Source organism: Anas acuta, chromosome 14, assembly GCF_963932015.1.
Source record: "Anas acuta chromosome 14, bAnaAcu1.1, whole genome shotgun sequence".
Classification (NCBI taxonomy): domain Eukaryota; kingdom Metazoa; phylum Chordata; class Aves; order Anseriformes; family Anatidae; genus Anas; species Anas acuta.
Window position 1 is genome coordinate 19,055,667 of NC_088992.1, and position 23,689 is coordinate 19,079,355.

Sequence of the window (23,689 nt, forward strand, 5' to 3'; positions counted from 1 at the left end):
TTCAGGAATCACAACTGTACTCACAATGACAACAATTAACACCCATCTTCGAGAGACTCTTCCCAAAATTCCATATGTGAAAGCCATTGACATGTATCTCATGGGATGTTTTGTCTTCGTTTTCATGGCTCTGTTGGAGTATGCTTTGGTCAACTACATCTTCTTTGGCAGGGGACCTCAGCGTCAGAAGAAAGCAGCAGAAAAAGCTGCCAGTGCCAACAATGAGAAGTTGCGAATGGATGTCAATAAGGTATCTTACAATAAGCTGACTTTCAGGTCTGCAAGATAGAGCTTTAAAATGTTATTTCTGATACAAAATGAATGCAGCAGAATTATTATGATTTTGCCTTAGCTTTCTGTAGAGCAGCATATTTAGCCACTTCACCAGTGAATGCTGCCCTCTAGCCTGGAAAATTGAATGATTTTTTTTTCTAAGGCATGCACTCAGATAAACTTTACTGTGAGTTGTTTTCTCAGTGGGGTTGTAGACTTAAATATATCTAATCTGTTTGCAAAGGAACAAATCCAAAATGATGGCTATATTTGATATTCTAGTAAGAGCTGTATGGAACATTTGAAAGAAAAATTAAATTTAACCTATTTCAATAAATCTTTCAAATGTCCTAGATAGTAAATGTTTGTTACAGAAGTGTTTAAAGCTTGGAAAGTTTGCATATTTTCAACATATAATGGCCCAGAATGTTGTTGACTAAAGAAGAAACTGCTCAGAAATAAGGCATCAACTTACTGTGTACTTAATTCTGAATCTGAAAATGGTACCCTGGGGAGGGAGAATTGAAGGCAGAAAAGACATTTGCCAAGATGTACACTTTTGGAAAAAGTATCCATTATGCTTTATGAAAATGGAGCACTTGTCATAAAGCACTTGTCATTTTTCACTGTGACCATTTTTGATGAGTTTCACACAGTGGCAAATCTGGGCTGAATACTAAAATGTACTCAGTGTGAAATGTATAAACTTTCACACAGATGCAAAATTAGAAAGTTAAATAAAGTTATATACTCCCTCCTTTTTTTCTTTTTTTCTTTTGGTATGGAAAGCTTCTTGTATTCATAATTCAGCATGATACTCGAAGAGAGGTTAAAAAAAAAATCTAAATCAGAAAGAAAAGGAAAAAGAAAAAAAATATATTTGTGAGTGGAAACAAAAGTTTCATACAGCTCTAGTGGTGGAATTTCTCATGTTTGTTCAGGATTTCTGTGCTGTCATAGAGTGCCCATGGACAGAAGATGGAACTGCAAAAACTCACATATCTGTAATATTAAACAGTTACAGTTTTAAAGCCTATGGTGTACATAGTTTTATAGTATTTTAAGATGCAGGATTACATTTTCATGGCTGAGATCTCACTCATTCAATAATTTATTTTTTTCTTTTAATTTGAGAGAGACATGTTTTAATGAATGAGGGCAAATACATAATGAAGAGGTTAGTTTTGATGGTATGATACCATAGATTGCTCATTTTACTCATTTTACTGCTCATTTTACTTCTGCAGTGTTCATGATTGCTATTTAAATCCAAAATAAATTCTCTTTCTATTGGTTATTTTTCAGTAATGTATAAAATAATAAAAAGTATTTCATTTTTTTTATAGCCTTTTATTCATTTTTCAACTTTATTTTTTAATAATCAGGTTCCCTTTAAATAATGAAAGCCATTAACTAAGAAACTATAGATAACATAGATAATTTTCTGAGTCTCTGTCTGCATCTACCTAAGGCCTTTCATGTGGAAATTTAAGATTCTTAGATATCAGCATGTCTTCCAAGCCCCTCTACTATTTTGCTTGTGAGATTCTCTATATACTTAATCATACAATAGATCTATCATATTTGATATCATATTGATATTCTCTCATATAATAGAGTATCAAAGTCTATTGGCAAATCACTAATCATGAACTAGAATTTGAAAGCACTAACTAGTCCTTTTGAATGTCTGTTGCAGAAATTCATTAGCTCACAGCATTAACATGGAGTACATTGGGGAAAACTTTACAGTACTTACATTTTTGAAATTGAACCTTTAGCTTTACCAGGCCAGTGCAGTTCATAATCTGTGGCAGTTCTGCTCTGGGATCCCAATCACACCTTGATCTGATGATCAAGTTTGCAATCCCTTAAGCAACAGACAGAGAACCAAATAGGAGAGGAAAAAAGAACAGTAATTTGAGAACTTTGTCCTGCTGCACATAGAGAGCTTTGGGGAGGAGGAGAGGAGCTGACAGTTGCTCTTTCTGTCTGATCATCAACAAGAAAAAAGGTTTGTATTTAATGGACCTAGTTATTTTCTTCCTGAAAGGGGGACAGATATTGTATAATATTTTATTATATTGTGCAATATTTTCATGCACAAGAACCAGAAGCGTGTCTTAACGAGCCTTAATGAGCACTCTGTGTCTAATTAGGATCCAACATTGAAGGACTATGAACTACAAGTATTCTTTTGTGATATTACTAGATTCCTCAAATATCAGTACATGGAATATTATGAAATTATGCTTGTGTCTTTGGATACAACATGAGGAAAAAAATAATAGCAGTAGCAATAAACCTTGAAATGATGAGGATCAACACTTCTATACAGCTCTGTTACTGCATATAGACATTGTAAATAAGGCAGGTGAATAGTTATTGGAACTGCTGCTTGCAGTGCAGCATCTTTGTTTATACAGTATACATCAGCAAATCTATAATAAATTCCTTCATCTTCTAACAACAATTCTTGTAACAGCATCTTAGAATTTGTCTGAATAGCAAATGCTGGTCATAAGAGAAGTGTCCATTAGTTCTTCCACCCACAAATACTTGCAAAATTATGGGCACCAGTTAATACCTATGCCCTTTATGCTGTTAAATTCTCTGGTATAGAAAGGTTCTAGGACAGGTAAAGGCACTGGTAGCTTCTCATTTTTTTGTTCAGTGTTATTCAGAAGATACCACGGAGTCTACAAACTAGCAGAGGAGCAAAACAGAATCTGCTCTTCCATGTCTGAGGTATCAGCTAAATCCCAAGTAATCCCTTGGAGATTTGGTGACTCAGAAAGAGAATGCCATATTTTTTCTATATGAGCACACACCATCAGACTGGCTTCAGAGCTTCTCCTGGGCTATTCCAGATGGAACTGTAGACAAATATTTCTTTAAATTTTAGATTGAATGTCATATGCCAAATGTGGTGAGTTTGGTTTTGTGGGTTTCTTTTGGTGGTGTTTTTTGGTTTATTTTGTTTGTTTGTTTGTTTTTGGTTGGTTGTGGGTTTATTGTTGTTTTGAAATGTCATGTAATAGAAGATTGTGAATTTATATACTCTTTTACTTTCAAAGATTGGCTCTGATTGGGATGTGGAGAGGAAAAGCAGAGAAGAGATTAGAGCTATATCTTGGTTTTCTTCTTGCATTCTAAAATGTGAATAATAAAATCATGGATAAATTCAAAGGACATAAAGTCAAGGGAGACTCATGCTCCCTAGATATGCTATCACAGACTCATTAAATCTCACATGCTCAGTTTTCTTTGCCATGACTTCATGTTGAAATGACTGTGTGTGTAATCATTCCACTCTTGAAACTTCTAGAGCTGTTTTCAGCAGTTTATTCCTTTAGTCTAACTCTCATCATCTTTTGCCTTTGTCAAGGCTAATTGTTCTCTCTGTAAACAGTCACATTCCTTACAGGTAAATTATCTTACATTGTCTTTCTTCTTACTCTAGACATCCTTCCATTGTTGGAGATGGCATTTCTCCTCACATCTCTTTTCCAAGCATGTCCTCATATCTTCCCTTATTTCTTCAATGCCTTTATTATCTCTATAGTCTCTGATTTAGGAATCTTTTCTGTTCTGAAGTGCATAATACTGCAAACACACATGGAAGGGTGGATAAACAGGGAGTGTGGCATTTCTGCTGTTGAAGATATAATGTGTTGTGAACTATGGTATATATATATACTCTATCCCATTAACTACTTTATTTTATTCTGTGATACTTTATTCACAAATTTTATTCTATGGACTTTTTTATTTTTTATAGGAATGTTGACAGGAGTCTGTATTCTTTTGATCCTCTGTAGTCACATTTTGTGCCAACTTTTCTTTAGGCTCAGTGCACTAATCTGTTTCATTCTCTCGTGGTTCTTTCCCATGATTAACAGATACATATATACATATTGGGGTTGGGGGGGGGGGGTAAATTATAACCTCTGGCTTCATAAATGTAATTCATTTGACTATTCCTGTGGGCAATTGTACACACACCTGTGTCTTATTTTACCCTCAGTTTTTAAGATCATGTGTCAAAGGCTTCAGTGAATTCCATAACTTCCATCTGTTAAACAAATAACTGTGATACAGCCCTCCTAGTTTTCTCCTTTATAAAGCCTGATTTCATCTTCAAGATGATTAGCCTAGCCAGGATCTCAGTGTAAACTTGGTACAACAGCCATTTTAATATAACTAATTTCTTTTCTTGTAGTTCAAACTTCTTGGTGCGTTTTCTCAGTACTGATTTATTCCCCAGAAATTTCTTCAGGTATCCCAATAGCCAAATTAGTTTTTCATTAATTTTGGTGTTTTCTCTTGCATTGCTGATTCACTAATTTTAGCTTGGTTGTTTCCATCCCGGAACTGTGGTTTGAATGGGCTTGGTGATCACTGTGATGTGTCCATTGCATCTTCTCTTTGTGTTGCATGAGATTTACAGTTTGACTGCCTGTCAGGTTTCCAGTATATTTTCCTGTGTTATTAAATTCCCATTCAACCTGCTACTTATTGTTATGTCTTTTGGATTTATTGCTGTTTTCTCGACAGTTGCTCATTTAATTCAGATTACTAAATATATTACCTTCTCTGGAGGTGTAAGGAAGGTGAAAATGTTTTTCAATATCAGTGATATTTGTATATTTGTTATTCTAGATAAATCAGAAAACATTCACTACAGCTATCTAGTATTTTAATGGAAATCAGAACTGTCATCTTAAAGAACAACATGGTAAACATACTGGGCTGAATGAAAGGCTGATTTATGGCCTCTTCCTCTGTAAAGAAGCACTTCTTGGGTAGTACCAGCTGTACATTTGAAAAGGGGTGATTACAATGGAAAAGCAGCTGTATGCCGTCCTCTTCCAAAACAACAGACTGGAAGAGTGTCAGGCAGCAGAGAAATGGTGCTGGCTGTGAGTATTGGTATCAGTTCCTTCATCAAGACTCTTGTAAAAAGAAAGGCTACAGATCCATCTCCACATAGAACATCTTGTCGGTATTTTTTTGGACATGTGTGTGTTTTCCTTACTAGATATTAACTAGAAACAGGACAGAGTATTTGAATTTGTTGGTTTTGTTGTTTTGTTTTGTTGGTTTTTTTTTGGCTGGTTGTTTTTGGTTGGTTGGTTGGTTGGTTGGTTTGGTTTGTTTGGTAGGTTGGTTTCTTTTTTTTTTTCTTAATTTAGATATATAACCTAATAGAATCACAGAATCACAGAATCACAGAATTTCTAGGTTGGAAGAGACCTCAAGATCATTGAGTCCAACCTCTAATCTAACACTAACAAGTCCTCCACTAAACCATATCCCTAAGCTCTACATCTAAAGGTCTTTTAAAGACTTCCAGGGATGGTGACTCCACCACTTCCCAAGGGCAGCCTGTTCCAATATCTAACAACCCTTTTGGTAAAGTTCTTCCTAACATCTAACCTAAAACTCCCCTGGCGCAACTTTAGCCCGTTTCCCCTCGTCCTGTCACCAGGCATGTGGGAGAACAGGCCATCCCCCACCTACAGCTACAGCCTCCTTTAAGGTATCTGTAGAGAGCAATAAGGTCACCCCTGAGCCTCCTCTTCTCCAGGCTGAACAAGCCCAGCTCCCTCAGCCGCTCCTTGTAGGACTTGTTCTCCAGACCCGTAGCCCTTCTCTGGACTCGCTTGAGCACCTCGATGTCCTTCTTGTAGCAAGGGGCCCAAAACTGAACACAGTACTCGAGGTGCGGCCTCACCAGAGCTGAGTACAGGGGGACATTCACTTCCCTAGCCCTGCTGGCCACACTGTTTCTTATACAAGCCAGGATGCTGTTGGCCTTCTTGGCCACCTGAGCACACTGCTGGCTCATATTCAGCCGACTATCAACCAATACTCCCAGGCCCTTCTCTGCCTGGCAGCTTTCCAACCACTCATCTCCCAGTCTGTAGCTCTGCTTGGGGTTGTTGCGCCCCAGGTGCAGGACCTGGCACTTGGCCTTGTTGAACTTCATACAGTTGACCTCAGCCCATCGGTCCAGCCTATCCAGATCCTCCTGCAGAGCCTTGCTACCCCCGAGCAGGTCAACACCCGCACCTAACTTGGTGTCATCTGCAAACTTCCTGAGGGTATACTAAATGCCCTCATCCAGATCATCAATGAAAATATTAAAGAGGACCGGCCCCAGTTCCAAGCCCTGGGGAACACCACTAGTGACCGGCCTCCAGCTGGATTTGACTCCATTTACCACGACTCTTTGGGCCCGGCTATCCAGCCAGTTTCCAACCCAACGAAGCGTGCACCAGTCCAAGCCAAGAGCAGACAGTTTCTTGAGGAGAATGCTGTGGGAAACGGTGTCAAAAGCCTTGCTGAAGTCAAGGTAGACCACATCCACAGCCTTTCCCTCATCCACCCAGCGCGTCACTTTGTCATAGAAGGAGATCAGACTCGTCAAGCAGGACCTGCCTTTCATAAACCCATGCTGACTGGGCCTGATCGCCTGCTTGCCCTGCAAGTGCTGCGTGATGACTCTCAAGAGCATCTGCTCCATGAGCTTCCCTGGTACTGAGGTCAAACTGACAGGCCTGTAGTTTCCCGGGTCAGCCCTCCGGCCCTTCTTGTAGATGGGCGTCACGTTTGCTAGCTGCCAGTCGACTGGGACATCCCCAGGACTGCTGATAAATGATGGATAGTGGCTTGTCCAGCTCCTCTGCCAGTTCTCTCAGTGCCCTTGGGTGGATCCCATCTGGCCCCATTGACTTGTGCACATCCAAGTGCTGTAGCAGGTCGCCAAACAGTTCTTCGCGCATAGTGAGGGCCACCTCCTGCTCCCTATCCCCTTAATAGATGTGTTATCATAAGATGTGTTAACATTAGGTGCATTTTGCCTTTCATTTCTAGTCCTATGCTTACCATTTGTGTGTGTTATACAGGCTGTGTTTGAATTATTACAAAATCATATTTATTTTGTACAGTTAGGTCAGCTATGTTTAGAAAAATTAAGTGGCTATTGTAAATTAACATTTCTTATATAAAATTTATTTATTATGTTGATTCAAAGTAATTTGATTTGCATTCATAGAAGCGTTCTGCATAATGTAGATAGATCACAATGTTCACACTACAGTAATAATTGAAGCCTTGAAGTTACCAACCTAGCTTGAAGCAAAGAGAAGCTGCAAGTGTATAGGCTATATACCTGAAGTATGTGATGACATAAGTCATGTAAATAAAACTCTACCTCTGATGTTGCAATCACATGATTGTTTTTGTAAGCTTTAATAAAGAAATTTCCCTCTGGAAAAAAAAGGAGGGGGGGGAGAGGGGGAGTATGTCAGCATATTGTGCAACACTTCATTAAACTGTTCATATTTTTTTAGTGTCTTTTTAAATAAATGTCCCTGACATAAAATCATAGAAATATAGGTTCTGATATTGCTAGCCTCTACAAGTTTAAATAAGCTGTGGAGGTATTTGTTTGCTTGTGTTTTTTTCTGGACACAAAGACTTTCTTAAGAATATACTGCATGTATTTTTGAAACTATGAGTAATTCTTTACTCAGTAGTCTCTTACGTAAGGTATTCAAAGTCAGTATGCCTGAGAGTTGCAGTGTGTTGCTGTTAACACAATGCCAAGTCACGACCAACAGAAATTGTCAGACTAATTGTCAGACCTTTTTCTATCAGAAATTTGAGTACCATGTAGAGAACATGGAACTTAAATATGATAATGAGATTAAACTGGATATTAATAGATTTGAATAACAATAGAAATGTTCTCTAGAAGAATGAATGTGGGGCTTAGGCAGCTAAGAAGATTTAAGCAAATATAGGTATCTTGGCAATTCATTGCCCTCCTGACCCACTGTTTTATATCCAAATTAGCACACAGTTGCTAAAGGAGATGGCAAGAACAAAGCAAATAAAAGCCTAACCTGCCCCTCAGCTGCACTTAACATGGTAACTTTCTTTCCCTTCATTTTGTGTCAACTGCTAATTGAGTTTTTCCTTACACCTCCTTGACCGAGGAAGAGTTAGACAAAGTTTAACCAGAAAACTTGTCCTTAGGTCTTTCATTTTCAAAGGACTCCACTGTATTATCAGAGTTTAAGACAAACAAAAGTATGCAATAACCTGTTTTGTAAGTGATCACACCTAATTCTTACGCCTATGGAGTTGGGCAGGTTGGGAGTAGATGGTCTCTGGCCATTGTATGGTCTAGGACATGCATCCTTCTTCTCCGAGTGCCCATTATTAGATTGACTGGCATGGTATGGGCTGTTCTAACCCAAAGACAGAACACTCTGTTTCATTGTGTCTGCAGTGCCACCCATTACAGTAGCATGCTTTGTAATGGCATAGAGTGAGCTCAGGTACTGCTGTGCCACCTTAGCTTTTCTCTCATGACATCATGACTGCTTCCTAGCTTTCTTTACCAATGAATAAATGGAAGAGTCTGCTTTTTTTTCTTTCTTTTTTTTTTTTTACTGCCACATCCATACATATGTCTTTTTTTTTTTTTTTAAAAAAAGGGGTAGAATTAGAGGAATGACTGCATTAATGTCAGCCAGTGAGAATGCACAGATATATACATATGGGCCTTTACAGGCTAACTTGTGATAGCTTTTGGTACACTGCAAATGCACAAGGTCAGTCTCCTCAGTTTTCAGACTGTGGTGTAAAGATGCATTAACAGAGCCCAAGCCTGAGATAATATATCCTGCTCCAAAGCAACATTCATTAGTTTAGCCTTGGCTAATGCTTTTATTTCCACTCTGATTTTTCTCTGATATTTCCATTCTGGCATCCCTGCATCCTTTTCAGTTCATGGAAATACATATATTTGTTCATTTCTCTCTGAAAATATTGTGTAAATGCATGTCTGATGAGGAGGAAGAACTATTTAATTGTTGTTTATTACATACAACTATGCCTTATACCAAAAGCAGGAGAGATGCTTCTAGTCTTTGTGAGCATAGGGGAAAAAAAAAAAAAAAAAAAAAAAAAGAATTTTAAGATCCCTATGTACAACATTAACTCACTTAAATCATTAACTCACTTAATGAATTCTACATGATATTAAAACACTGTAGCAACATAAAGCTCTTAAAATTTCAGTTTAAAATCTTATATCCGCTCTGTTCTGTATCACTTGAGATAGTTCTGCCACTGTCCAGATTTCAGTGGTAGTTTTCTTCTTCCTTTTTTCTCCAAGGAGAGTTTTTCTTTTGTTTGAAGGACACATAAAACTGCATGAGGACTGATTCTTGAGCCAGGGACAGAGGGACTTACACTGAAGTTTATTGAATGACATGGAGCAAAAGTAGGCAGGGATTATAAAAGCTCAGCGTTTCTCCTCAATTTACATTCTTGCGTTTTCCCTACACCTCCTTGACCTCCATGAATTACTGCAAACAAAACAACCAGCAATGCAGAGTGCTCAGCCAGCCTCTGCATGTGCTGTTGAAACAGGGGGGTATGATAGGAGTGAAATTTGAGGCAGTTCCAGTTTTAGCCTGCAGCACTTTGCAGAAGCAGTCAGAAGGTGATTTATTTCCGTGAACTGTAGTGATATTCAACATGACATCTGAATAAAGGTCAAGTCGACTGCATGAGGGTTTCTTTCTGCAGCTGCACTCCTTTGAATGCCATGTTTAATTAATATAAGAACAGTGCCTGTACAATCCGTTTGTTGAAAGCATATTATTCCCTTTGCTTATGTAGCTCATCTACAAACCTGCCATCCACCAGTGACCCTGAATTAAATACACTTTTGGTTAAGAAAAAAAACAAAAAAAAGAATCTATTAATACAATTTATATTATTATTTCAGATTGCAGGTGAATAAAAGCATTGCTTCACAAAAACAAACAAGCAAAAAAAAAATATATATATATATATAGTGAAGTAGAAGCAATGTACTAAACTACAATCTATAAGAGATGTCTGGTTAGTTAATCTGGGGAATTGGTTTCCCAAAGCAGATCAGTTCTGAAGAGTTTCACAAGGTTTAATTGAATGGCCCTGAGTCAGTCAATTCCTATTTAAAAAAAATAAAAATTCATAACTCATTATAAAGATTGTACTAAATGCTGTATGCTAGGGGATGTTACCTGGTTGTGTTGATGAATCTTGAGATCACTGGATTGTATGTACACTAAGTGGTAAAAATATTACTGTAATGTAGGAAGTGTCTGTCAAACCCTGCTACCTTTGCTTTATTTATACTGACTGGAATGATCATCTCTTTAGTTTCTTTTAGCAAACAACAATTTGTTGTTGTCTAATTTAGGGGAAATCAATTTCAGGCTAAAATCTAAATTCAGAATCTAAAATTCATATCAGAATTGTTTATAAATAGAATGATATAATCCTGAACTAGTAAGAAAGATAGATATTTAAAATTCCTCTTCTGTAGTTTTTGCCCATTTGTAGTCAATCTGTAACTGTTAATTATGATGCCTTACCTTTTATTATTACACTTTATTTTTATTATTACACTTTAAGCTGCATGATCAACAATATATAAAAAATATATATATTTGTGGTAGAACACATCTTAAAGATTTTTTTTCCCAATATTTCAAAAACACATCTTCCTCAAAAGTAGCGTGTTTTTTTCAACAGTGGAAATGTTCTAATTCCTTTGGGGAGAAACCATCCAGTCACCCTGCCACAAAGACACTGCATGCCTTACATGAAGATCAAGACAGAGCAAGGTTAATGAGCAGAATAGCCCATGCAACCTAGAAATAACATGCTGAACACTAGTCATAGCAAAATATTACTCATGTAGTATATGAACAGGGCATGCATACAGACCTATGCAAATTATTATATTTCTTTATAAATATTATTTTTAAAGGGTGCTAGGGAGTGTATTGCATATGTGTATGTTAAATTTAAAAAAAGACTATTTCTGGGCTACGAAGACCTACAGTTTTCTGTAAATGCAATTTGCTACTCATTCATTGGGTACTAGCTGCTTTCTCAGAATCCTGCATATGGAGAAAGATAGACATGGGGTATTATTTTCTTTATCTAACTCAGGAAAAGGTTTAGGAGACTAATAAGACTGTGCGTAAAGTTAAAATATATATCTGTATGTATATATACAAATGTGTATATATATGAATATATCTTTCGTACTCTTTAGACACTAGGTTTAAAAATCACTCCGTAATGATGCAAGATACTAAAACATAGAACTGTGTGTATATATAGAGAGAGATTTTATTATTTTTTTCTGTATGTCTCCATTGCTCTTTTTAGAGGTGTGAGAGAATGAAATTTAGTTTTCTTCCCCAACCAGAAAATTTAAGTCTTCTCCCTGAACTTAATGCATTTTACAGAAAACCTTGCTTACTTATTCTTGCTTTTATCCTCAAAATGAACTCAGCTTTCTGTTAATTTAGCTGTCAGAAATTTAACACTTTGGGGCTGGCTTGAGGGACGTAACAGTAAAGGTCACACAGCCTAAAGCAGCATGATTATTTTAGGGTAATGTTTTCTGGCTTTTTTTTTTTTTTTTTTTTTTACTATTTATTTGACTATTCAAAGGTTTCTGCAGGTAACTTTAAAAGAAAGTCTTTTGAAAATGAAGATTTTAGCTTACTTTCTGCTAGATGGTATTCTAGGGTTTTATGCTTCAAAAAGATATAGTAATTTGGGATAGGAAAAGTGTCTTTACATAAGTTTCAATTGTTACATGAGGGTTTTACTAAAATACATGATAATATGTCTGGAGGAGAAGATCTAAAGCCAGTTCTATGTAGTTATCATTAGAAGAGGGTTTCTGTGGGGAAGAGAATTCTTCAACTTATATTTCTATATTTCTTCTTCCTTTTCATATGTATGTGTATGAGGCATATATCATTTGCAACATAAAAATACATCTAGATTTGGTCTCCAAACACGGGGGGGGGGGGGGGGGGGGGGGGAGGGGGAGGGGGTCATTTTTTCTTCATTTTAAATGTTTTCTGAAATTTTCCTACAATTCAAATGTGTATATTTTGTATGTGTATATATGTTACTATAAAACTATAACATTTTTAACTAATCAAACTCAAGACAATTTTAATATATAAGCACAAAAGAACACTAAAATGACAGGAAGAAGACTAATTAATTTTGTTTGTTTTCTCTAAGATTAATTCATACACAAAAACAAATTAAGTACAATACAAAATTTGCAAAGGTGCATAATATTGCTATATAATTTGCATGATACACAATATTGGTATATAGTGAATATACAGAAATTTACCTAGAAACAAATCTGAAATGACTAAGCATTTCTTGTCAACAAAGTTTTTTTCATTCTTGTCACTCATTTCTAAATGAGTGACAAAACATTAGATTCTCCCCAAAACATCAGACTATCAGCATGCAAGTGAATCATGCAGGAATATTCTAATTCTGTCAACAAATTCAGATTTTCTGATTATTTTAAGTACTGTTCTTTTTAATATTGTCAGAACCAGTCCTCTGAGCCTTGCAAAATCTATAGCTGTTAAACTGGCAGTGTTTCAGGCTTCTATATCAGCCCTGAACATGATCATAAGTACATTTCTAGATTTTTTTAATTTGAAAATATAGTGTCAAAAATTGGAAATTCATCTTCATTTTCCCCACAGTGAAAATGTGACACTGTTTTTTTCCATAAAAAATCTCAGGAATTTCCTGAGTCAAATTCACCACAATTGAATTTCTCTCTACTGTTTTGTCTGACATTTGTCACTGCTCCTGAAATCTTTCCTTGTATGTTCTACTGCCTTTGACCATGTCACTTTTTGGGCTGAGCCCATGAATCATGGTGGTGTTCTTCTACAAAATCACAAGCCTAAGTCTGTAGGCAAATGGATGGAAGTTTCAGGAGAATGAAACATTGGTAGACTGCCATACAGCCCACTGACCTTTATGACAAATGCATGATGTGTCGTGCTTTCCATGTTGTATTTGACTTTAAGCAAGAAAAGTAGCATCTATGAATTTTATAAAAGTCTGTTCTAGAAAAGCTACTTTATCAACCCTATTTTTACTGCCCAGTTCATATATCAGAACCATAATTATATTCAAATTATACCTTTGAAATTTTTCCAGTTAAAATGATAATCAAATGTTTCATGTATTTTTCATCTTTCATGAAGCTTTTCTACATATATCGAAGAAATTTTACTGTGTTTCTGTAGTAGATTTCTGGTGCTAGCTCTATATATTCTAGCTAGTTAAAGTATATTTTGCAAGACAGCATAATAGGAAACGTGGTTTATGGGCATAGAGGAAATGGAAACTACTACAGAAAGAAAATGCTCGAACGCTCTTGCAGGTTTGTTTTTCATTTATAGGATCTTGAAGAGAGTTAAATGCATACATGTAACTTTGATGACACTTTAACAAACAATTTATATTGTTAGAGAAGTATTAATAAGAATGAGAGCTGCCTAATTCCTTGTTTCTTGGTGAAAAGGTATGACTGTCATTAATCAGTACTCCAGGAGATTTCTATTCTAAATATCCTACCTTTGCTTCCTTCTTAATGTTTCAGTAGTAAAGAAAAATGGTTGAAAATTGAAGCTGAATTTTCAAAAAGTCCAGTTCTACTTAAATCACTTTCTTTATGTTTATTTCTGGTTCAAGATTAATTTTCTTCCATTTTAGTGTTTATAGCGTTGGCCTTGTAGAAATACATGCTCTCAGGTGGTTCAGAGAGATTCATTTTTAATTTTTGCAACTTTTATCCTAGAGATTTTTTTACACTTTACTGTAGAAGAATTGTGGTTTTATTTGATTGTTTTTTGTTTGTTTGTTTTGTTTTGTTTTGTTTGTTTGTTTGTTTGTTTGTGTGTGGAAAGGTTCAATTTTTAAAATGCAGTCACTTACTCAAGACATTGATCTGAATGATTGTTTTGCAGTCTCAAGGACAAAAAAAGAAATCTGTACCTAAAGCTTCCAGAAGAGAGGGCAACTACCTTTAAATATACAAACTTTATTCAAATGAAAAAAACTTACCAGCTAGAATTCATCATAACTAGTATTTAGATCCACCATTGTAACATATTCTTGTAGACTAAAATAAAGCATTGCATATACACAGAAGAAGGAAACAATTTGCGGCTTTGGATTAAAAGTGACAGTCTCATTCACAGGTCAGGAAATCACTTGAAAGCATGACTTAACCTAAGTATGTGTTTAAGTCCCATTAAATTAATGTATCCACTTAAAGAAAGTCACAAGCTCCATTCCTGATTTACATACTTGTTTACTATTTATGGTATACTATATTTTCTATACTGGAATGGAAATTTTATGTGCAAGATCAAGACCTTAAGTAATTTATTCCTTCCACTTTATATTAGAGATTGCATTGTACTGAATTATCTTGGTCAAAGGTGAGATGGAAGAAGATGCATTTCTGTATTTCTGTATATATTTCTGTAGATTACAGTGTACTTTACATCTTTCTTTCTTGATTGGCTAAGGTGCTTTAGCCCACTTTATTCAAGGAAAAGAAAAAAAAAGCAGAACAGAATTTTTATATTTTTTTTTCATAATATTTCACAAGATGTTGGTGTAAGCTTCAGGCCTCAGGACAGAAATAAGGGCAATTTTACTGTTTCTCCCTATGTTCCCCCTGGTTTTGTATATTTAGCTTGCTGGATTTTGGTTCAGAATGTTAGATTCCATGCAGTAGTTTGCACAAGTTCCTATGAAACGATTTTTATTCCGGTTTCAAGTCAAAGATAGTTCACCCTTTTTAATATTATTTAAGCACTTATTCTAGAATGTCTTAAGTATGGAATCTTGTATGTAAGTAATAGATGCCAAAAGAATGCATATGTTTTCAACCATTACTCCAGAGTTCAACAATGCTTAACGACTAATTTACTGATGTGTTACTAATGATAATGATCAAGAAATCACATATGTTGCAGGGTAAAAATAGATGCTTAGAAGCTGAATTACAAGGAATTAGAAAAGTGTTTAAAGCTCTGTGTCCAGATCTCACATTTTTTTCTGATTTTTTTTCTTTATTTCTTATTGGCTTGCCTTTTTTTTTTTTTTCTTCGATTTTTAGGCTTTGAGAAGCTCAAGACCCAAAAGAAAATCACAACTGAATTTGGAGAGTTTTTCTGGATTTTCTGATCTGAAATTAAATAAAATAATCCAAAATTATAAGTCAACTTATTTTTATTGTCCTCTAACTGCATACTTTACAGCCTGACTCATGTCTTAGGTGTATAACACAAACTGAGTCAAAGTATCCTAATGTGGTTTCATAAACAGTTACTACAATGCTGGCAATGATTTTCATCTTATACAGACAATGGAAATACAGTGTTAGTTACGTTCCTAGGGGCATTGTTTCACATATAGATGTTTTAAAATATTAGGCATTTGTGCTTTATTAGTTGATATAGCTTTGTCTCAGTAGAATTGTCTGTACAACTGTAGGTAGGTGCCATTTGAAAATCATTTTTTCTATTTTCTTCCAGAGTGAAACTTGCAGCATCTTATATAAAACCTTCTATGTGTTACCTTGAGTAGTCAGTGCAATCCCCAGAGATCAGTGGTTCCTGAACAATAAAGCAATCCTTACTGATGAAGTGGGAGGTCCCTATTATATGTAAAGAGTGTTTTGCACTGTCACCTAATATTGATAGAGCTACTAAGATTAGTCAGGAATGGGTTGTTACTGGTTTTCTAAGTTCAGTAACAAAGAGGTGGGAAAGTATGCTATGGATAACACTAAGAGTTTTATCTCTAACAAATTAAATTATATATCTAGGCATGCCACGTTGACTTTCACTGCTACAGGGATATTTATTTCTGTGTTTTCACTTCTTAAGAATGTTGGTTCACAGGACCTATAAATGCTGAAACCTAATCTGTAGTGTTAACTTTGTAGCAGACCAGCGACTCCTGTTCTCCATTCTTGGTTTAGCTTACCATATTTTCTTTTAGTTAATGGCAGCCTTACTTATCAAACAACTATTTCTATGGAATTTACAAATGTTTTGTTTCATAAAGTTTTTCATTTGGAAATTTCAGTCCTGCTGAGTGTTTCATCCATGGTATTTGTGCCATCCTGCCATAAAGTGAGCCACCAGTACCTGCCTGTAATTGAAGATTACCTTACAGGGGAAAAAGAATAGAATATGAGAAAGCAAAAAGGGACAATACTATATCTTTTCAATTCATGAGTATGAATTTACCTCCTACTATTGAATTGTTTGGCATAACAGCAAAGTTTAATCACCAAGGTGCTGGTTTACTAGATGTTACTAGTTTCAGAGATGTGGTCATCGTTGGAGGATTCCTAATGTACATATGTCTGCCTGCATGTATGATTGTGAGAGTTGTAATTTCCTTGTATTTTGCAGTTGCTAATATATTAGCATAAGAGGAATTCCTCAAGATAGCCATCATTTTGGAATGTCTAGATAGCAGGAAGAATATATAATGGTAACATTTCTACACTTTCCTCTATTCTCTTTGAGGCCATCAAAATGTCATGGCCACTTTCTAGGCTCCAGAGTCAGCTTTTTCACTGGTTGACCTGGACCTATAAGTGAATATCATTTATATCATATATTTTTTCATCCACCTTTAAGATTGATTTTAAGAAAAAACAAACTCTCTTGCATGGTTGCTGAGCTCTGGTCATTTCTCCTTCACTTCCACATTCACCTTTTTTATTTTCATGGCCCTTGCTGCTGCTTTTTCTTCATCTTCACATCCTCCCTTTGTTCCTTGCCCCTGGGAGTTTTTCCATTGTTTGAATTCTCCTGTTCACCATAAAGAGTCTAGTTGTATGGTTGAACAATCCTTCAGCACCGAGAGAGCTTTCTAACCTTCTGCCACCTTCTTTTTAAATCACTTTTACACTTATTTTTCCCCCAGAATAATTTTAACAGTTGTTTTCATATCATCATATCTTCCTTGGTCACAGTGACCAGTTGGAAAAAATACATTCACATCACAAAGTTATGTTACCTTGAGTACCAGGGCAAGGCAGTAATGGCACCTCTGAAGCCAGAATATACCTATGATAATTGTTGGCTTAGAGGTCCCTGTATCTTCTAATTAGTTGTCCTATTAATACCCTAGAGTGCTTTAATTTTAAATGAAAGATAATAGCTGCCTTATCTCTAAGGAAACTGGTCTTGATTTTATTAACTTACAGGACAGAAGAATAATTGGCACATATCATTGTCCAGAAATGTATTCAACAAAGGTATCTTTCATTGTTTTCTGCTTTTATCCTCAGAGACTTAAGATTCAGGTCCTGACCACTTATGGTCATTAAAGATCCCATGGCACTTTTTTTTTATAGAGTGGTCATCTCAGCCCCAAGCATCTGGCCAAATATCAATTTATGTAACTGTTCTGCTTACCTAACATTCCCCACCACTACTCACCCACCCCATAGTTTTAATTGGCTACAGCATTCTCCATTTCCTTGACTAAAATATAGCGTATTGTTCAGCACTTCACCTCAGAGGTGATTGCACTTCAGTGGGAAGTGGTTCTACTTTCTAATGCTTGTAAAGCGCTTTGGGATCCTTTTGAATGGGTGGTGGTGTGTACAATAAATGTAAATCATTAACATTCTATCTCACACTTCCCTTAATTGTGAAGCATGTTTTATTAGAGTTGGGCGAACCTGCTTGGTGAAAATAACACTTCCAGCTCTCTCTAATCTACTGAGGAAACTTTTGTCAGAGGTTGAAAAGTCGGGTTAATTTTGTTCTATTGTTGCTGTTTCATTTATTTTCATATTTACTCATTTACTTGTACTTCTAGATTGGAACTGGATTGGAATTCTTCAAAATACTATGAAAAAATCAGTTCTTGTAACTGTCAATCACTGTAATGGGTGCAGGAAATTCAGATTTGTGCTGGAGAAGCACCTGAACTTTGTGGTGCTTACCTGTCTGTTCTAACACTTGAAGGTTCGCCCATCACTAATTTTTACTTTACTTCAAATTATTTCTTATGAGAAATTCTTGGAATATTGAGAAATGCTTTGTTCCAACTCCTATATCAGTGTGGTATGTGCAGAAGAAGACACTTTGCCCTAGAAGATAGTCTAGAATATTGCTGGATGTTCTTTCTGCCCACCATCACTAATATTGCTAACTACTGCCGAAGATTGCCAGATATATGCAGCAATTTTCTGTGTTAGCAACATATATTCAGTAAATTTCTTACTTCATTGATTTTAATATAAAATCCAATGTCAAATGAATCAAAGCAAAAAGTTAACTGAGAGAATGATAACAGCTGTACACTGTCTATTTTAAACTCTGGTAGACTAAAATAACTTTTGTTATATTTGTGTTCCATAGCAAAGTGTATGAGTATGTAAAGAGCACTCAAATTTCTAATATCATTGCAGATCAAAAGGATAAAATTTTTAGAGTGTATTCAGACTAAGAATATTTAAGAGGTGAACAAATTTGTTGGCACTGACATCTTTCCAAAGATAGTGTCTTAGAATGCACAACACAAAGGTGAAAATAACCCAAGCTCTAGGCTTTGGGGTAAAGCCCTTGTATTAGTAAATGTTATGTCAAATTTCCCCTTATGTCATTGGAACTAAAATTTATTTTGTCTTTGTAAGGATATGTGAAAATATGAACAATGTAGTTTCCAAAATGTCTTTGCACCCCTCTTGTAAGATAATTTACCTGTTGTTTTTTTTTTTTTTTTAAATTCTTGAGATCTAACAATCGTTTTTATTTTCAGTCTTATGACAGCCAATTTTGTCTCCAGAAATCTCTTCAGAAATTTCTAAATAACTGTACTCATTATAAGGAAATAATTGCAGACCCTCTTGTGAAGTTTCATATATCTATTTGATAATTTTCTGTATGTTTGCTTTTGTTCGTATTACAATAGCAGAATACACTTTTTGCCTTAATTCTGCTTCATGCGTATGAGAACTGATTTGATGATCTTCCTGGCTAGAACACAGTATTTCCTTGCTGTGTTCATTATCAAGTACTTAAAGGAATTCTTCATGAGTTTCAGCCCAACTTTCCTATTTTTCCTGGTGCTTCTCAAAAGCAAACGCTGATTTCTCTAGCTAGAAAATTCAGAGATCTCATATAGTTGTGATTGGAAGCAAGCAAAGTAAGTGATGTTGGCTGTTTCACACTGAGTCATTACATTTAATCTAAAAGTAAAATATAATGAAACTAGAGGGGTGCAAACTCTCAAAAATTGAGAAAAATAGAAGGGAAATCTGGCATCTCAATGATGCTGATTTTCATGCATCACTTGAACAGATGTAATCACTCCAAATGGCAATGTTTTCAGTAGGTCCAAAGTACTTTTGTGAGTACCTATCTTTCACTATGCAATGGATGCTATTAAGAAGTGACATAGCTTTTTTTCTTTTTCTTTTTTTTTTTTTTAGCTAATGGCAAATACTGTGCTTTATCAGGTAGCACACTGAGGTGCCTGGTGGTGGCTGATGGCTTTTAAATATTACAAAAGAATTAATTCTATATTACTGTTTAGAAATTCACAAAAGTCACAATTTGTGCACTTTCAATAATAATCATAGTATATAATATGTACATGATAAATGGTTAAAATGGATGAGTTATTCCTAAAGGAGCTCTGGAACAGTTCCACTTCTTATTTGGCCTGGAGTATAACCTGCACTGCCATCACTCAAGTCAGTGTAGTTATTTAGCTGCTCACTAGCTATTATTGAGTTTGAAAGTATTTTTATTGAATTATGCTCTATACTCACAATTCAAAATATATGCTTGGAGGAGAGGCTGAGGAGAATTAGAACTCCTTAAATGACCTTATGTTAGTTTTCTATATATTACTTATTTTGAAGTTCTACGATATTTCAGATCTATTTCAGATTGACCAAGAGTGGAATTGGTTCATATTTGAAATCTTAACTTTCTAAGATTTTATATTCAAAATTGCACTCACATTTGCTCTCTGAACTGTCTTAAATATATATATATAAATATACTCGTCAAAACTGTTTATTGAAACAAGTGTTCAAAGCACATTTGATGTGATTACACTCTGAACTATATGTCTGAGTTTTTCCTTGCTCTAAATTGCAACCATCTGCTATTCCAGTGTTCAGGTCTCCACAACATGCACACTGTAGTTACATAACACATTAGCACTGGGGAGTGGAGATAGTTATACTATTCCAGATGGTTACACTATGCCAGAATCTTTCCCCATGTAAGCAGTAGTCCTGTCTGCAAATGGGGAGTGAAAAGGTGCATCCTCCTGTGCAATGCTCCAGGCCTCTTTTTTATAGAGGCAGACACCTTGCAAATACCTGAAGTTCTTGTCAGAGCAGAAGCTTTCATTTGAAAGAAACAAAACAAACAAATAAAAAGCAAAGGCTTTTCCACCTGCTTTCACTCCATAAACCCTACTAAGTAGAATAATAGCCCCAGATATCCTACCCAATGGCAAAATCTCACTTTCAGGAGCTGAGCATATACACCACATGCAGGTATTGCTTCTGCTGACTAAATATAGGGTCTAGAGAGATAACATTTATTTCATTATATGATATCAGCCATATTGCTCCCTGAGTTCACAGATAATTGGCAAAAAAATATAGCCACAGCTATGATTAAAGTCTTTCAGACAGGCTGGCATCCAAAGAATGAGTAGCCAGCATGGCTTCAATTTGCAATTGAATGGGCTTCTTTTCTTACCTTGTTAAATCTGCCTTCTTATTTCTTACAGATGGATCCACATGAAAATATTTTGTTGAGCACACTTGAAATTAAAAATGAGATGGCTGCCTCTGAGGCTGTGATGGGGCTTGGGGACCCTAGGAGCACGATGCTGGCCTATGACACTTCAAGCATCCAGTACCGGAAAGCTGGCTTACCCAGACACAGCTTTGGTCGCAATGCCCTGGAGCGGCACGTGGCACAGAAGAAAAGTAGGCTACGGAGACGTGCATCTCAACTGAAAATTACCATCCCTGACTTGACTGATGTAAATGCCATAGATAGATGGTCACGCATATTCTTCCCTGTTGTTTTTTCCTTCTTCAATATTGTCTATTGGCTTTACTATGTGAACTAAGAAACAAAGCCACACAGGAAGCAAGAACTGGATTTCTCTTCAAATCAGTTGTACAGCCAAAAGTGGGACTTAGAAAAATTCTATTCAGGACAAAAAGTTATTTTAAAACACCTTAGTTGCTGGCCCACTCTCTGGTCTGCTTTTGTAACATTGTGGTTATTCCTGCTAAATCATAAATATGTACATTTGCAGTATAGACACATACCCTTATCAAACTATAAGTGCATTCAAATGCAAATGCAAATTAGATTCTGACAATCATCTCTGTCTCGCTCTCCCCCGCAATCTTCTTTTAGTGCTCATGTAAGTTTAGTGACACAAATTACAGGTGTAACAGGTTTTAATTTCAACAGCAGTATATACCATTCCCTGTGAAACTGTGTGTACAAGACATGCATCTAAACTTAAGAGAGTGTACTGCTATCATGCTTATAAAACACACGGTTTACCTTTTAAAGGTGTAAACTTGAAAACAAGTAGTGCCTATCATCTTTCCAAGATGATGATGCTCAGAGGTTTCCCAATCATATTCAGGTATTTCCTGTTTATTATATGAGCTAAACCTTTGACTGATAATATTAGGGTTGGGTGTTTGCACAGATGCTGAAGCATAAAGCACTAGTTTTGTTTGGGTTTTAAAGAGATAGCATATGCTTGGAGTCTCAATGACTGTGGTTGTGATCTGTAGAGGAATGTAGCAGTGGTATAAAAATGAATCAAGTGATCATGTCCTGAATAGGTAGACATGCTGTTGTTTTGTGTTGGGGAAGGGGAATCATTTTTCCAATGTGCCAAAAGTTGGTTGGCCAGATAATTCTCTAGGTGGCTGAAGGAAATCAATGGTGCCCTGGCATTCTACTGAAAGGCAGAGAACAGTTAAAAATCAAGCACCAAGAAAAAACAAGGCTACATACGCTAAGGCTACATAAGGCTACATAAGAGTGTGTGTGTGTATATATGTCTGTGTGCATTCCTATACCTACTTGTCTGTGTATACAGGCATAAATACACAAACATCGCAAATGAATGTTGTCAATCATAGTATGTACCTTAGTCTGAAATATTCATGTGGGTTTGTGTGATTTCTTAAAAGTTTGCAGTCTCTTTAGTGTTATGCTTGTCACTGTCATTATGCTTAACACATAACATTCAGTTTGATTAAAGTTATCATACCTCTTTCAACAGTAAATATCTGAGCATATGTATGTCAGTACAAAGATACTGACAGGGTATTTTCTCAGTCTGGAGTAGGTAATACCATTTCACATTTTGTTTTGCTTTGATTAATGTACTATTTTAAAGGGAAAGATTTGGTAGCTATCGCTTTAATAGTTTACTTACACTGTAGCATCATAAAGTGGTTTGGGTTGGAAGGGACCTTAAAGATCACCCAGTTACAACCCCCTGCCATGGGTAGGGACATCTCCCAAAACTCCGGGCTATTCAAAGCCCCATCCAGCCTGGCCTTGAGCACTGCCAGCGATGGGGCATCCACAGCTTCTGTGGGCAGACTGTGCCAGTGCCTCACCACCCTTTTGCAAGTCTCCTGCTTTAGGATGTTTTCCATTGGACAAACTAGCAAAATTCATTTTTTGCTGTAGGAAACTTGTTTAAGGTATTTTTTTATAGAGCTTTAATTTTATAGGCAAAACAGAATAGACAAAAATAAAATTTTATAGGTTAAAGTGGAGTTTGCCATTTAGTCCATTGTGGAAACATTTTCTGTAATGAAAAAAATAAACATTTCCAAGAATGGTATAAAAAGTGTAAATTCCTGATGGCTTTTAAAAATCAGATCTGCAGTCTTGTTTAACAGAAAATATTTAATGAAGCAAAAGCCACATGTTATTGTATCTATGCTACCTCTCATTTGCGTACATATTTCTGAAATAAATTCCAATTCCAGTACCTTCCAACTAACAAAAGATTTTTTTTCAGACAGTTACTATTTCCCTGTTTAACTTTGGCAATGCTTTAAAGTAGTTCATAGGAACACTTTTCATAAAATATTTTCGTTGTTGTTGTTCTTGCTTTAAGTAATTTTCTTGCAAATTAGTGTGTTTGGTTCCCCCTCACCCCCCATTAACAGTCAATGACAGTGATGGGAACAAAACAGTTCTGTGAAATAATAAGTGATTTTCTGACTTTGCTTTGAGCATGTGGCATGCTTATTTCCTTTTCCAATGGGGAGAGAATAGTTTTAAGCCAGAAAAGGGATTTGCTGGGCATAGACACCATCTATTGTTCTCAATGGAGTTGTATGTTCACGTACTACTTTCAGGTTTGGAGTCTGCAACATGTAGGAGTCAAGCTTTCATCATATGATAAACTTTCCAAGTCAAAA

At 35.9% G+C, this 23,689-nt stretch overlaps 1 protein-coding gene across 9 annotated transcripts in view; it reads left to right on the top strand.

The window, feature by feature from the left end:
• Positions 1-23,172, top strand: part of GABRB2 (gamma-aminobutyric acid type A receptor subunit beta2) — a 178,327-nt gene extending 155,155 nt beyond the window's left edge. For 8 of the 9 annotated variants that reach the window (XM_068697748.1, XM_068697746.1, XM_068697744.1 and 5 more), the window contains 3 exons: positions 6-250; positions 17,438-17,488; positions 20,998-23,172. In XM_068697748.1, the coding sequence (XP_068553849.1) occupies positions 6-250; positions 17,438-17,488; positions 20,998-21,345 (644 nt within the window). In that variant the 3' untranslated portion in view covers positions 21,346-23,172. The remainder of the gene's footprint in view (positions 1-5; positions 251-17,437; positions 17,489-20,997) is intronic. The other variant, XM_068697751.1, reaches the window with a different exon arrangement.
• Positions 23,173-23,689: the final 517 nt, after the last annotated feature.